This window comes from Varanus komodoensis, unplaced genomic scaffold, assembly GCF_004798865.1.
Source record: "Varanus komodoensis strain SLA01 unplaced genomic scaffold, ASM479886v1 scaffold69, whole genome shotgun sequence".
Classification (NCBI taxonomy): Eukaryota; Metazoa; Chordata; class Lepidosauria; order Squamata; family Varanidae; genus Varanus; species Varanus komodoensis.
The window spans coordinates 156,367-171,734 of NW_025336334.1; the positions used below are offsets into that span (position 1 = coordinate 156,367).

General features: G+C 42.4%; 2 protein-coding genes across 7 annotated transcripts in view; both read right to left on the reverse strand.

Moving 5' to 3' along the window:
• A4GALT (alpha 1,4-galactosyltransferase (P blood group)) overlaps nt 1-15,368 on the reverse strand; it is a 65,478-nt gene that overhangs the window by 45,620 nt on the left and 4,490 nt on the right. The window lies entirely within an intron of this gene.
• On the reverse strand, nt 9,593-12,812 carry LOC123033920 (serine/threonine-protein kinase Chk1-like). Its single transcript, XM_044450862.1, has one exon. The coding sequence runs from the start codon at nt 12,353-12,355 to the stop codon at nt 10,664-10,666; it is 1,692 nt and encodes a 563-aa protein (XP_044306797.1). The 5' UTR covers nt 12,356-12,812; the 3' UTR covers nt 9,593-10,663.

A 15,368-nucleotide genomic window follows, 5' to 3' on the forward strand; every position in this document is an offset into this window, starting at 1 on the left:
AGTAGCATATTGGACACCTTCTGACCTGAGGGGCTCATCTTCTGGCATCATATCTTTTTGCCTTTTGGTACTGTCCATGGGGTTTTCATGACAAAGATACTGGAGTAGGTTGCCGTTTCCTTCTCCAGTGGATCACATTTTGTCAGAGCTCTCTGCTATGACCTGTCCATCTTGGGTGGCCCTGCACGGTATAGCTCATAGCTTCATTGAGCTACGCAAGCCCCTTCGCCATGACAAGGCAGCGATCCATGAAGGAGACAGTTTCTTTTAGTATTAAACAAAGTTTGGACTTTTTCTTAGTTGTTCCCATTCTTTATTGTTGGTTTTTCTCATGGAATTTACTTCTCCTTATACATTTCTTCTAGTGTGGTTTGGTGTTGGTTTTGCCAGTCTATATGCTAGTAACGCTGATTTTTCTCTCTTTTTCAAATATCTTATTTTAACATACAATATCTATAGCATCTGTTTTGATAACAATGCCAATTGCTGGACTATCATTGGAGATGGCTCTAATTTTCATTGCTTTTCTAATCTAATTTCTTCCAGCCAGAGCATCCATTCCCTATTTCCTCTCTTATTATAATAATATGCCTGTTATAATGACAGAAGGACTAATTGACTTCTAGCAAATTCATTTTCCATAATGTATTTTTATTGGCTTTCCAAACAGAGTTAATTAAAAACATATACTAGTAACTTTTATGATCAAAATCCTACAAGCTAGGCTCCAGCAGTATGTGGACCAAGAACTACCAGAAGTACAGGCAGGGTTTCAAAGAGGCAGAGGAACTAGAGATCAAATTGCCAGCATACACTGGATCATGGAGAAAGCTAGGGAGTTCCAGAAAAACATCTACTTCTGCTTCATTGACTATGCTAAGGCCTTTGACTGTGTGGATCACAACAAATTGTGGCAAGTTCTTCAAGAGATGGGAGCACCAGACCATCTTGTTTGTCTCCTGAGAAACCTATATGTGGGTCAAGAAGCAACAGTGAGAACTGGACACGAAACCACTGATCGGTTCAAAATTGAGAAAGGCGTTCAGCAAAGCTGTATACTGTCGCCCTGCCTATTTAACTTATATGCAGAGCACATCATGAGAAAGGAGGGGCTAGAGGAATCACAAGTTGAAATTAAGATTGCCTGGAGAAATATCAACAGCCTTAGATTTGCAGATGATACCACTCTAATGGCAGAAAGTGAAGAGGAACTAACGAGCCTCTTCATGCGGGTGAAGGAGGAGAGTGCAAAAGTCGGCTTGAAACTCAACATTAAGAAAACTAAGATCATGGCATCTGGTCCTCTCACTTCCTGGCAAATAGATGGGGAAGAAATGCAGGTAGTGACAGATTTTATTTTCCTGGGCTCCAAGATCACCGCAGATGGGGACTGCAGCCAAGAAATTAAAAGACATTTGCTCCTGGGAAGGAAAGCTGTGGCAAATCTAGACAGCATACTAAATAGCAGAGACATCACCCTGCCAACAAAAGTGTGTATAGCCAAGGCTATGTTTTTCCCAGTTGCAATGTATGGCTGTGAAAATTGGACCATAAGGAAGGCTGAGTGCCGAATAATTGAGGCCTTTGAATTGTGGTGCTGGAGGAGACTCCTGTGAATCCCTTGGACTGCAAGGCGATCAAACCCGTCAGTCCTAGAGGAGATCAACCCTGACTGCTCTTTAGAAGGCCAGATACTGAAGATGAAACTCAAATACTTTGGCCACCTAATGAGAAGGAAGGACTCCCTGGATAAGAGCCTAATCCTGGGAACAATAGATGGCAAAAGAAGAAGGGGACGGCAGAGGATGAGGTGGCTGGACGGAGTCACTGAAGCAGCTGGTGTGAGCTTGAGTGGACTCTGGGGGATGGTGGAGGACAGGAAGGCCTGGAGGAATGTTGTCCATGGGATCGCGATGGGTCTGACAGAAGTAACTTTACTTTAAAGCAAGACATTCATTTCTTATCTGTTAATAAGTGCTTGTACAGTCTTCATGTTCTTAGAACTTTTAAGTTAGACATTTGTTCTTCCTTCTTAACTGGGCAATGACAAGACTAAATAACATTTCCCTTTGCTGGACTATTAATCCTGCAACATGATCTTGAACACAGCAAAAATAGTCCATTATGGAATAACAACTTTTCCCCAGCCTTTTCTGCAGCATTATTGGAAACAGTTCAGCTAAGATTTGTATCATGCACATTCAGCCCTGTGTTGCTATGTATTTTATACATGGTCTTGGCCAGATATTTTTGAAAATCACTGCAATGTTTCTGTGTTATTTTTCTTCTGTGTTTCACTTGACTCTGAAGACCATGTCAATTAAAAGTTTTATTCTATTTTGACCCTACTATGCCCACAGAAATATTATTACACCTCTTCAGTACACAGCACTGAATCTCCCTGTCTTCTCATTCAGTACTCTGACTTTTCTGTTTAGCTTTCTACATTTGTCAGTAAAACTCTCCTAGTTTCCCTCTAGTGTATTTAAACTCATTGGGTTGTAGCCCTCTGCTGGTGGAAGACTCTTTGATCCAGTCACACCTTCCCTCAACAGAATGGGAAGGAAGATGGATGCATGGATTTCCCCTTCCCACTTGTAACACTGTGCCATCTCCCATATCCCCTTTTTTGGGGTGGCGCTGAGAAAGAGGATAAATCAGAGAAAAGCACTTACCTCCCAGTGCTGCTGATGGAACCCTCCACTGGATCAAAGTGCAAGGAACTCCATCATATACAATTCTCTGTACTTCTGGCCTCTACAAATCTCAGTTTAAATCCTATATATTTTACTCTTAGCCAACTGGTTATGGTCCTTTTGAACTACTTTCCATTTATCCTGATTTTCTTGATCCATTTCTACTATTCCAGGAAAATTGTTCAGTGTTATTCTTTCAGAACATAAATCTGCATTATATATTATTCTATACACCCCTAATTTCCTTCCTCCTACCTAACATTTGCACTCTCCTAACTTCAAAGCCTTTACATCTCTTCTGAAAATACTCCCCTTACTTGTTCCAAAATTAGGTAGTTATGATCCATTTCCCTATGTTGTCTATTTTGTCCTCATTTGGTATACTTAATCTACCAAGGATTGTTCATAAATGTCTTACCTTTCGTTCTATTTAATCCACACAAATGTTACAACACAAGACTTCCTACTATACATTCATGACAGTATATTGTATACTTCAATACATGAATGGAATATATATTGTCCAAATCAACCAAAATTATCCCAGGACAATCTTGTGCTTGCTTACTCAGAAATAAATCTCACTGTGTATAGTGGAGCTTACTGTTATATCCTGGGAGTAAAATCCCATTGACTTCAATATGGCATACTTCTGAGCTTATAATGTAAAACATTTATTTATATTTCCATTTTTATGCCACCAATTATTTTTTTAAAAGTCCCTAGGCAGCAAAATACATGTGATCTTCCACCTCATTCCCAAAAGACAAAGGCAGATGTGCATAATTTCCACTGCATTTTCTAATAACCTTCCTTAAATCCAATTATGGACTTCCTGAATCAGAGTATATCTTTTTTAAAATCTATGTTACATTGCATCAATGGCAAGAGTCACTTTATCTACAAAAAGTGACCCTGTGCTACAAGGATTGGCCTAATGTATCCAAAATGGCATGCACAGGAGGAAGATAATAAACAGGCATGTTAAAGTAGCAAAAAGAGGGAGAGGAGTGCAACAGGGTCCCCAAAAGCACCCCAAAATGTGGACTGAGCATACTTAGTGGCCATAAAATGCTGACTGATGCTTTTGGGAAACAAAAACCAAGGAATAAAATCCAATGGAAGAGGGCAGGTGAACAAGAAGCAACTCCAGGCTCTGGAGAAGCCTTGGCCAGGACACTCTCAGTGAATCTTCTCCATCTACCTTCTCAACACCACTGTTGAGAAGGGCCAAAACAGGAGGCAGGTGAATGAAAGACTCATCAACAAGAAGACTGCAGTATTGAAAATGAAGAGCAACTAAGTACGACCCTGGGCTGTGTGCCCTTGAATTTCCCTGCCAGGCCTATTCATGATGCTGGCCCTGGAAGGGAAAAAACAGAATACTCTGTATTGTACAGGATGTGACTGGTTTGCTGACACTCCAACCAGGAATACCTCACAGCACAGAATTTCATTGCTGGTCCCAATTTTTCAGTTTCAAAATTTCCATTCACTTTCTTCTTTGCCTTCCGAAATTAAAGTACACAGTATAAACACAAATACTCCCATTTACACTTTATACTTTCCCCTGTGGCCGTCCAATTTATATTAATACTACATTTCCTTGGGAACTGCTAAAGTGCATCTTTCATTTTATTTTCACAGCCTCAATTTATCAGATTATAAAAACTTCACAAAGTAACTAAAGGATGTTTCTTCATATATTTCCTATATGATAAGCAAGCACACATCTTTTTACAATGCTTTAACTTTTTGTTTCTATTTATGGCACTATAAATTACATGTTGCCAAATAACACAGACTATCTTCCTTCTCCCAAGAATACAAAAGGACACTTTACCAAGATAAATTACCATTAGCCAGCTTCCACCAGGACAAACTATATTGCATTCCTATTAAAACATATAGCTGCTGCTCCACTGTTTTTGATAGAGTGGGAAAGGTCCTACTCCAGTTCTGCCCTGAAATGTCTTTCAGTCTGTGTCTTGTTCATATACAGCCCATGCAGCTCTTCCAAACCAAGCCTGTAGTTCCTTCCTTAGATTCGGAAAAGATTGCAAGCATCCTGATTGTGCTATTTTCAAAAATATTTCTCACACATGTTTAGAGGTAGAATAACAGAGGGTAATTCGTGTAACATTCCAAATTAAAAATATGCTTTCAAGTGGCTCACCAACCCTCTCCCACCTCAAACAGGCATCCAAGCTATACTAGTTGTTATTCAAACATTCCACAGAAGCTCAGACTATTTTGTAAAGATCTTTCTGCTAAATCAGAAAGCTGCACCTTTTCTAGGGTAGTTTTAATAATACTTGCCAGCCCTTCCTTCCATTGTTCTGGGAACATTTTCTCCTTTGCTCTGTTGTTTTACTTTCCTCTTCCCTTATTTCACTGTTTTTGTTCTTTAAAAATAGATACTGGTAGATAGGCTTTGCTCATTTGGGACAACTTTCATATATGCCAGGTTTGTACAAATGTACCTAGACCTAACAATTCTATAATAGTACAATCTCAAGTTATGTTTATTTGGAAATATGCCTTAATCTCCATTAAGTATGTTTAGGTTCTAAGCATAAGTGTCTGAGGGACTGCAGGTGGCGCAGTGGTTTAAACCGCTGTGCTGCTGGGCTGGTTGATTGAAAGGTCGCCAGTTCGAATCTGCACAACGGAGTGAGTTCCCGTTGCTCCGTCCCAGCTCCTGCCAACCTTGCAGTTCGAAAGCATGCAAATGCAAGCAGATAAAAAGATACCACTTCGGTGGGCAGGTAACAGCGTTCCGTGCACTTCGGTGTTTAGTCATGACGGCCACATGACCACGGAAACTGTCTGTGGACAAACACTGGCTCCCTTGGCTAGGAAACGGAGATGAGTACCACCCCCTAGAGTCAGGCATGACTGGACTTCACTTCAAGGGGAAACCTTTACCTTTATAAGTGTCTGTGTTAATATTTGGTCCTCAAAAACCATCTTCAAATGGCCATTTCCACCAAAATGGTGATGTGGTTCATATAAACATGTAACAGAGGAAATGAGGTGAACAAACCTCTCAATTTTGGCTTCCATGATATGCCCATTTAAAAATCTATAGAAATTTATAGAATCTTTAGACATACATTATAGGTTTCTTATTTGATCATGAATTGTAGTGACTGATACTTGAGCTATTAATTTGTAGGCAAAAAGTTTGTTTGCTTTATTCCCTGACTGATGTAAGGTGTTGGAAAGCCTGGCTTTGATTGTTACAATCAGTGCTCACACATTTTCTACAACAGCATCTGTTCTGTATATATTCCTATGCCTCATTGATTGATGCATCATTTACATTAGCTGTTTGACCCTGTCTTTGGTTTTTAAAAGTCATATAAGCAATAATTTCTCTTGAGGAACCTCCGTAGGAAATGGGTACTGGGGCAAATAGACAAAAGGGTATACCAGGAGGAGGAGACCCGTTGCAGAAGGATTCTTTGCAAGGCTAAGGCTGATTACAAACTGAGACTTGCCAAGAATATCAAGAGCAACAAAAAAGGCTTCTTTCAGCATGTAAATAGAAAGAGGAAGGGAAGACGAATGGTGGGGCCACTGAATAAGGAGGAAGGAGATCCAGTGACTGATATGAGGGAACAGGCACAGATGCTAAATTACTATTTTGCCTCTGTATCCTCCCCAAAGCAGGACGGGAGAAACCTGCGTAGGAGATTAGATGAGGCTGGGGACTTAGGGGCACAGATTAGAGTCACCCCCCTTGAAGTCGAGGGGCTCCTCAGGGCATTGGACATTACAAAGGCGCCAGGCCCTGACGGATTACACCCAAGAGTACTTAGAGAGTTGGGAGGGGTTTTTTCACGCCCACTCCATTTTTGAGGCCTCGTGGAGAACGGGTGAAGTTCCAGAGGACTGGAGGGTGGCATCAGTGGTCCCAATTTTCAAAAAGGGTAGCAGAAGAGACATGGGGAATTACAGACCTATTGGCCTCATGTCCATTGTAGGAAAAGCAATGGAAAGCCTCATAAAAGAGAGAGATCTAGTGATGTCAGATAGGGAAGGGAGGCTGACAGCCACACAACACGGCTTCCGCAAAAACAGGACTTGCCAGACAAACCTTGCGGAATTCTATGACAAGGTTTCGAGGTGGCTAGATGGAGGGGATGCAGTGGATGTGGTTTACCTGGATTTCAGCAAGGCCTTTGACAAAGTGCCCCATGATATCCTGGTGGAGAAACTGAGGAGTTTTGGGATACACCAAAGCACTGTCTGGTGGATTAGGGCATGGTTGACTGACCGAAAGCAGAAGGTAACCATTAGTGGGGAATCATCGGGATGGCGGCCAGTGACAAGCGGGGTCACCCAGGGCTCTGTCCTGGGGTCAATCCTGTTTAATCTTTTCATAAATGACATGGAAGAAGGGGTGAACAGTCTGCTGATCAAATTCACAGATGATACTAAAACTGGAGCAGTAGCCACAACTGAGGAACAGGTACTCCAGATCCAAAAGGATCTGGACAGACTATGGAAGTGGGCAGGAGACAACAGGATGGCATTCAATGTGGATAAGTGCAAGGTCTTGCACTTGGGGCATAGGAATAGGTGTCGTAAGTACAGGTTAGGTGACAAGTGGCTGGAGAGCAGCACTTGTGAAAGGGATCTCGGGGTGCTGGTTGACTGCAGGCTAAATATGAGTCAGCAGTGTGATGCGGTGGTCAAGAGGGCAAATGCCACCCTTGGTTGCATAGCCAGAAGTGTGGCTTCTAGATCGAGAGAGGTATTACTACCACTCTATATGACTCTGGTGCGCCCACAACTGGAGTATTGTGCTCAGTTTTGGGCCCCTCATTACAGAAAGGATATAGCCAGGTTAGAGTCAGTGCAGCGCAGGGCCACAAGGTTGGTGGTCAGTTTGCAGGGATGGAGTATGAGGTGAGACTGAGGGAAGTGGGTCTCTTCAGCCTGGAGGAGACTCAGAGGAGATATGTTGGCGACATACAGGTATGTGAGGGGATGTCACATGGAGATGGGTAGAGACCTGTTCTCCCCTGCAGAGGAAGGCAGAATGCGCTCCAACGGAGCAAAGCTCAGGGAGCCAAGGTTCCATTTGGATGCCAGGAAGCACTTCCTGACAGTCAGGACCCCGAGGGTGTGGAATGGGCTTCCACAGGAGATGGTTGAGGCCCCATTGGTGAAGGTGTTCAAAGATAGGCTGGACATGCACATGGTGGGCATGTCGTGAGCAGAGCCGGCTGGAGCCAGGGGTCAGACTTGATGGCTTTTCTATGTTTCTCTGTTTCTTTGAAAAAATGTGGCATCCTGATATTCATGAAATGATTCAAGTAGGCTATTTATATGTGATGCAGAACCAAAGACTTTTCAGAGCAGCTGTTCTGGCCTGAAATTAGAGGAAACCCTGCAAAAAACCTGAAATAAAGAATAATTGGAAAAACAATACAGGTTTAGTATGCCTCTCCATGGGAAGTGGTCTATCATTAGATTTTGAAACATCTTTTGAAAAGTCACAAATGCTGAAAAAAAGCTAGTAGGAAGCAGCAGTAGACAATGAGATGGTTAGGAATACAAGTCAAGTATTGCAATCAATTGCAGCCTAGATCCATCAGTGCATACAAATAAGGAACCTTTACATTGCACTCATTGTAGTCAAACTGCACAATTTGGTCACTAAGTAACAAGTCCATTCAGATGGAGTTTTGATATTCCTGCCATCCATGGAAAATGACACTGTAGGCTGCTCTGAATTCTGAAATGACAAGCTGGTCAGCAAAGCAAACAACAACGCCTCAATCATGTAATCGTGAACATGAAGTCCCTTGGGTTCAGTTCATATATTCTATCATTCAATGAGCCTGCTAAAAAATCTTCAAGCAAAATAGATGAAGAACATCTCAACTGTGCAGAGAACCATTGGCAGTACAACAGCAAGAGGAGAATCATTTGCAGACATCGTAAGATTTGATCTGTTTCCTACCATCCTTTTAGTTAACTGTGATGGCTTCACTACAAAATCAGATACACATATTCTGCTGACCTAGAGAAACTATTCAGGATTACCAATACTGGATTACTTGATCCAGCACCCCTCTTCTTCTAACACACACTACTGTTTGTCTACAATTTAGGCTGCTGACAGGGAGACACATCTGAAGAACTGGGAGACAAATCAAGTCTGAAGACCTCATCAAAGTATGTGGCAAGATTGGACTCACAACATGGTCTGCAGCAAACTGATCTCATCTCTAGTTTTATTTGGAAAGGATTTGCATGTTTAATGTTATGGTACATAGTGGGATTCTATCTACCACGGCTTTCGTTTTCATGGTAAAAAACCCTCCATTCCAAATTGGCAACAGCATCCTATGATAATTCTCCCTCATCAGTTCTAACCTTGTCATGCTAAACCTGAGGCAAGTACATTCCAGAATGTGGGACAGACCTGTTGTCATACTGTCAGCAAAGTATATCATGAAGGACTGGCCATGTCTCAATTGTTGAAAATTTCATCAGAGAATGGGAAGGAATGTGAAAGCTGGAGCAGGTCTCCATCTTATCTCCTAGAATTAGTGTTCATTTATGGAACATAACATTCCTACTCAGCTTCAGATATTTTGTAAAGAAATTTTACTTTGAAAGGGAATCTCAGTTTTGGCAAGGTTGGAAGATTGTCCAATATTCTCTACCCTTAAGGTTGCAATCCATATTCACTTTGGAGAATGCCTGATCGAACTCCATCAGGTCAATATATGTACTTACTTCTAAGTACATATATTTAGGATGGCATAGAAAGCAGCCAAAAGAATATGGATTTAATATTCTTAAGGGAGTTAAAGGATTTAGCTAAGGTATTTAGGTTTTATTTCTTAATTTCTTTCTTTCCTTTCCTTGCTGTGAAAATTAACCCAGAAATATTTTTTCAGCATTTTGAAGAAAGAACCAGTACTTCAGATTTAGACCTGATTTACATTTAACAGTTGCAAATCTTGGGTTAATTAGTGCATGTGCCACTGTCCCTTTGAATATGCAACCTCTGATCTGAGGCTGTTTTAAGATGTCTAATCATGGGTTAAATAACCCAAAATTAACATAAAAACATAGAACACAGAAACAGACCGAGTCAGAAGGGGTCTCCCAGGCCATCTATTCTGACCCCCGGCTCCAGCTGGCTCCACTCACGACATGCCCCCATGTGCAGCTGTTAACATATAAGTTAACAGACTACATTTGGCTTGCCTAATCCACAAATGTTCCATAGTGTCCAGTTTTAGGCATTAGGAAGAAACTTCTGTTCAGGCCAATTAGAAGCTGCATATTCAAAATGGCGGTGACATGGATTAGGCATGTGTCTGGGCAATACATGGATTCATTAATCCATGATTTGCCACTGTCATATGTAAACAGATGGGCCTTTACACTAGGGCTGAAGGAATATAAATGCTGCAATCACATACACAAGACTTTTAATGAACTTCAATTTTTTGGTGCATAAAAGCAGACACACAACAATGATTTTTTGTGCATTAACAATGTGCAAGGACATTACAGCAAGATGATGAAAGCAATCATGCTGGAAAATGGCTTCTACAGACTTATGCCAACCTGTTCATGATGTCTTTTCCTACAAAATGTATTACAGGGATAGGTCTACAATAGTAATGTGTATACTAGTGTACATACTCACTGTAAAAGGGGGTAAGTCAGTGCTGCTATATATGCTGGATTTCCTTGTTATTCTGTTTAGGTGGGCTCTGGATTTGTGCCCTAAAGTTCCATCCTGACTGCCCCATTGACAGTATGTGTGCCTGTTGTGGGGAAACTGCTGTATATGTAGCAATAGCATCTGCTGTGTAACCTGTAGTTTCTCCACATTCCATCTCTTTCACTGGGTAAATTAAGAACCTGCTTAGTTTAATGACAGAAATGAGAAGAGCTTAATTAGCCCTGGAACCCTAACCCTAGAAGAGCTAATTGCTTGGATGAGTGGATGAGTAAGGGCCATTCACATGGTTGTGTATGTGTGGTTGATGCCTACAGGGAGAAAACAGGCTTGAGATGGCAAGCCATGCTCTGATCTGGGTGTGACGACTAGACTGCCTGAATGGTTCCAGTGTGGGATGTGCTGTGAATGAGGTAACAGACCCAGATGCATGCACATTTAGCAGCTGGTGCAGAGGGGCTGGCGACTGGGGCAGAGGCAGGGCTTGCCACCACATCATGACTCCCTCAGCAAGCGTGCTCACTATTTCTGAGCTTATTGAGAGACAAGTGTCATATTCCTCATTGTCTCCGTGTTCAAACAAAGCCAAAGAAAACAGGAACTTAGGTCTTTTCACCAGGTTTGCGCTGAAAATCAGTTTGTTGTTTCTCCTATCTGTGGTTGTTATGGTGATCTGATTTATGCAGCTTTGCTTCCAGATGTAACCTATATTTTCACAAACATCCTTCAAGATGTTGTAGGGCTGATTACCATCCAACTTCAAACAGAAACAGGTCATTCCCTTCACTAAGTCCTGTGAAAAACTTGGTCTGGCTAGTAACTGGCAGTTCAGCAGCATGTGCTCAGGACAGGCTTGCTGGGAGAAGATGATTCTCTGCACTAGGTTATCAGTACTGGCTTGGCTGCTGTCCCACAAGGTAAGGCTAGTGCTTGGGTCGGGCTGGGAATAGGAACATGTCTTTTTATCCTCACCTGGTGTACTTTTCACGGGAGAGAAGCCCATATCTAATCGAATGTGCTTAGAATCTCTAGGAAAATCCGAGTCCCCCTTTGAGGAGACCCAAGGACGCTTTATGCCTTTCTTTAAAGGTTTGTTGTACCACCTGTCCTTTTTTATTTCTACAGTAGTAGGCCTTGATGCAGGGTTCTCGGTTAATATTTTGAGAAGTAAAGCCAGTGGCAATAACGCTATTTTCTTCCATGGCGAAAGATATGTTTTCTTTTCTTTCCAATCACGATATTCTTTACAAAAATCGCTAGGCTGGTCCCATGGCAATTCTCCTGCCAACATTGCAGTGAGTACTATTCCACATGACCAAACATCAGCAGGCTCAGCATGGAATTCTTTTCCTTTCAGGACTTCGGGGGCAATATAGGGGAGCGAGCCACATATTTTGCTCAGCAATCGTTCCCGGCCATTGTATTTAAACACAGTTGCTAGCCCAAAATCGGAGATTTTGAGATTACCTTTCTCATCTAGCAGAAGATTCTCTGGCTTAATGTCCCTGTGTGTTACTCCTACACTGTGCAAGTAGCTGACACCATCTATAAGCTGGTGGAAGAATATCTGTGCTTCAGATTCAGGCATCCCCATATCGGGTTCTATTCGGTCAAAGAGCTCTCCCCCACGGCAGTACTCCAGGAAGAGATAGTGGACGGTGCCTTCCTGCCGATAGCCATAGAACTTCACAATGTTCTCGTGCTTTAACATTTGGTTAATGCAAATCTCCTTCTTAATCCGCTCCGGACACTCTATCGCAAGCTTCTTGTCCAGAATTTTTACTGCGACGGCCGCTTCAGTGCGCCTGTTCACCGCCAACTGAACTTCTCCATAAGTACCTTCTCCAAGGGCCTGGACGAGGTCCCATTCCTCTACAAAGGGCACGGTCATGTTGGCAGAGAGCTCCGCTCCACGGCGGCGGCGGCAGCAGTACTTCATTCTGCGACTCCGCAGGAAGCGCCCTTTCCCGCCCGACGGTGACGAAGGTAGGGCCCACGCCGCGACTGGAGGAGGCACAGAGCGCGGAGGGCAGCGCGACGGGCGCGGTTCCGGCGCCAGCTCCGCCCACCGCCCTTCTCAAGCAGTACAGAAGGAAGCGGTGCCATTTGCTTCGGATGCAAAGCGGGGCGCGAAGAGTCATGCAACGTGCTCTGTGTACAGCTTGGATCAAGATTTCTTGAACAGCAGCAGCCCCTCTGTGCCATACTTAACCGCACTTGTGAAGCAGCAAGTGCTTTTGAAAGGAAGGATGGGTAGGAGATCAAAGGAAAGAGTTTAACATTTCTCCAGGCATGCCAAGTCTTTGGGTCTCATTTCAGATGCTAGCCTAAATATTTATTCCTCAAGAGATGTTACGGGCTTTATACAATGCACAGGGATGGTACTTAAGGTCATTTGTTTGTAAAATAAAAACAAGGTAATTGCCCCCTCCTGAGGAATGTGAATGGCTGTTGGTAAACCATACTGAACTTACTGGAATGCGAAAAGAGCTGATGAGCTTGTAAGAGGCAGCAGATTCTCCACCAGTTTGTAACAAAACTCTGTCATGGGAATCAGGCCATCACATTCATTTATGCTTGAAAACCATAACCACAATGTTGCAAGGAAATCCTCATCCCAAAACAAGAGAAATACAGATTGTCTGAGCTGTGACAAAATACTGGGGAAGTAATGCTGTGTGACCAGGTGAGGAATATATGATAGGCATTGTACATGCATCACTGGCATATTGATTTGTGAACCTTCAGTCCATAAGAGTATGAACATGGCATTTTCCTCCCTGCATTAGACTCAAGACAACTTTTGTCAGATTCCATACCTTTATTGTATGTTTGATGAGGCAAAGCATGTAATCCTCTGCCATGAACTCTGATGGAAAGTTGTCATGTGTGGAGGCCATGGCAAATGGGCTGAACATTTAGCATGGTGCTCCTGATACCAACTTATGTGTCCAGCTTTGAACAGTGGTGTATGATTAGACTGATACATCCAGATGGTACTAAAACCAAGGAGGCACTCCAATAAAGACAAGACAGGTGCCAATATCGCAACAATGTTCTGCAAAGCAGAAAATAAACAAGCTCTGTTGTGACTTCTATGACTAGATGGTGACATATTGGAAGGTAAAAGTCAAGATCTCTCACACAAGACATATCTGATAGTTTTAGGAGGAAGTCACTTCATACAATGCGCTAATAACCATTTGTGAAGATTTTAGAGATTGACCTTTGATAACTTGCTGCATTGCCTCAAAGGTTCACTGACACAGTTTCAAGAGATGTTCCAGTTAACTTTATTACACTGTAAGCCTGTAGTTAGAAACATTCTTTATGGATGTAGGTGGCATGGTTCATGAGGTTCATGCTGTAAGAAGCATGATCAGCAGCCATGTGAGGAAGTGGCTTCCACAGAGAAGTTCCAGCCAACTCATGATACCTACCTAGTATTTGTTTCATTCGGAGCCTCATCTCCATCTAGTCCAAGTAAAAATTGCCAGTAGTAATGACATTCCTATGGAAGTCTCTTACAAGAAATGTTTTATCTAGAAGGGTAGAGGGGCATGACCATTAAGGCTAGAGCCTAAAATTTTCTGTCTACACTACTGGTCAATCTTTCCCCCAGCCATTGCTGCACTGAAATACAAAGACTGAATACCACTGTACCAAATTCTTGTTCTGGAGAAGGCCTTAGATAAGAAAGCATAATATGAAATACCTCCTGCTATCAGAAATTGTGCCAGCTGTGCTAGGCTTTTCCCCATTCTGTGCAAGGCCTTAAAAATAATAATAAAAAGGAAATACTTGGTCAGGATTCAGACAGCCCCTCTAGACACACCCAAGAGTTTGGTCATGAACTGTGGGATGACTTGAGTTTTTGTTGTTTTTTTTTAGGGCTGCTCTGTTTGAACAAAGGAAATGTGCACACATCAGTGCTATAGAATCAAGTGGTCCTCCCAGGTTTGAAAGCAGCTTGCTATATGGCATTGTGAGAGGTGATGCTCAAAATATTGTCCTAATGGACCCATAAACATTAGAGTTGTGCTGTTATTTGGATTCTGGCCCGTGTAATTGCAAAAACTTCAGCATTACTCAAAAGCTTGCTCAGGTAAACCTTGACAAGCAAGTCAAGGCAAAGATCCTTGCCTTGCCAACACACACACACACACACACACACCAATATTAAGTAAAATAACCCAGACTGAGCTCATTATTTCCACTCTTACTTTCAAGTGCAAAAATAACTTCAGCATACAGATAACAACCCTCCATAAAATAACGTCACTGTACTTTCACCAAAAAAAAAAGAATTCAATATTCCAGATAGGATTGGAAAATACACAGCTCAGTTTGTTACCCTGTTCTGAAAGTTGAAATGCCTCTGCTAAGGCTTAGTTACAAACAGAAAGAGCTTTCAGCTAAAATATACTGCTACATTTATCATGTTACCCCATCTCTTTGTCTTGGGATCCATCCAACTCTGAAATGCATCCCCCTTGAAAGCTTGGCTAAATTTGAAATTCTCCCTCAGACTGAAGCAGTTCCCCACCCCTCAAATCAAAGGCGAATGGGCAATTGAAGCTGTGTCTTTAGTTTCTTCTGATGGAGGAAGCTCCAGAAGAGATAATGGCCAATCATTGTTTAATCCCCATTCCCTTATATCCCCATCTCAGAGCATACCTTTCTACACCCAAACACCAAGCCATCTTGGGGGACAACCCATCTTCCTGTCCATTCTCAGCTCATTTCTGTTCACCCAAAGTTGAGCTGTGGACCAACAACCAACCTGAGGCCTGCCTTCATGTTTGCAAACCATTCCCTGACACCTGTAAAAATACTGCTTAGGTCAATTGCCCGGTTGGGCTGGCTTTTCCAGGCTCAGTATTGCCAGTGTTTGCAGCCCAGCCATGGTAAAGAGACAGATCTATTAATTTAAATCCCATTCTTTGATCACA

Excerpts from the sequence above, each read along its gene's own strand:
- LOC123033920 (XM_044450862.1), bottom strand. The coding sequence starts at position 12,355 with ATGAAGTACTGCTGCCGCCGCCGCCGTGGAGCGGAGCTCTCTGCCAAC.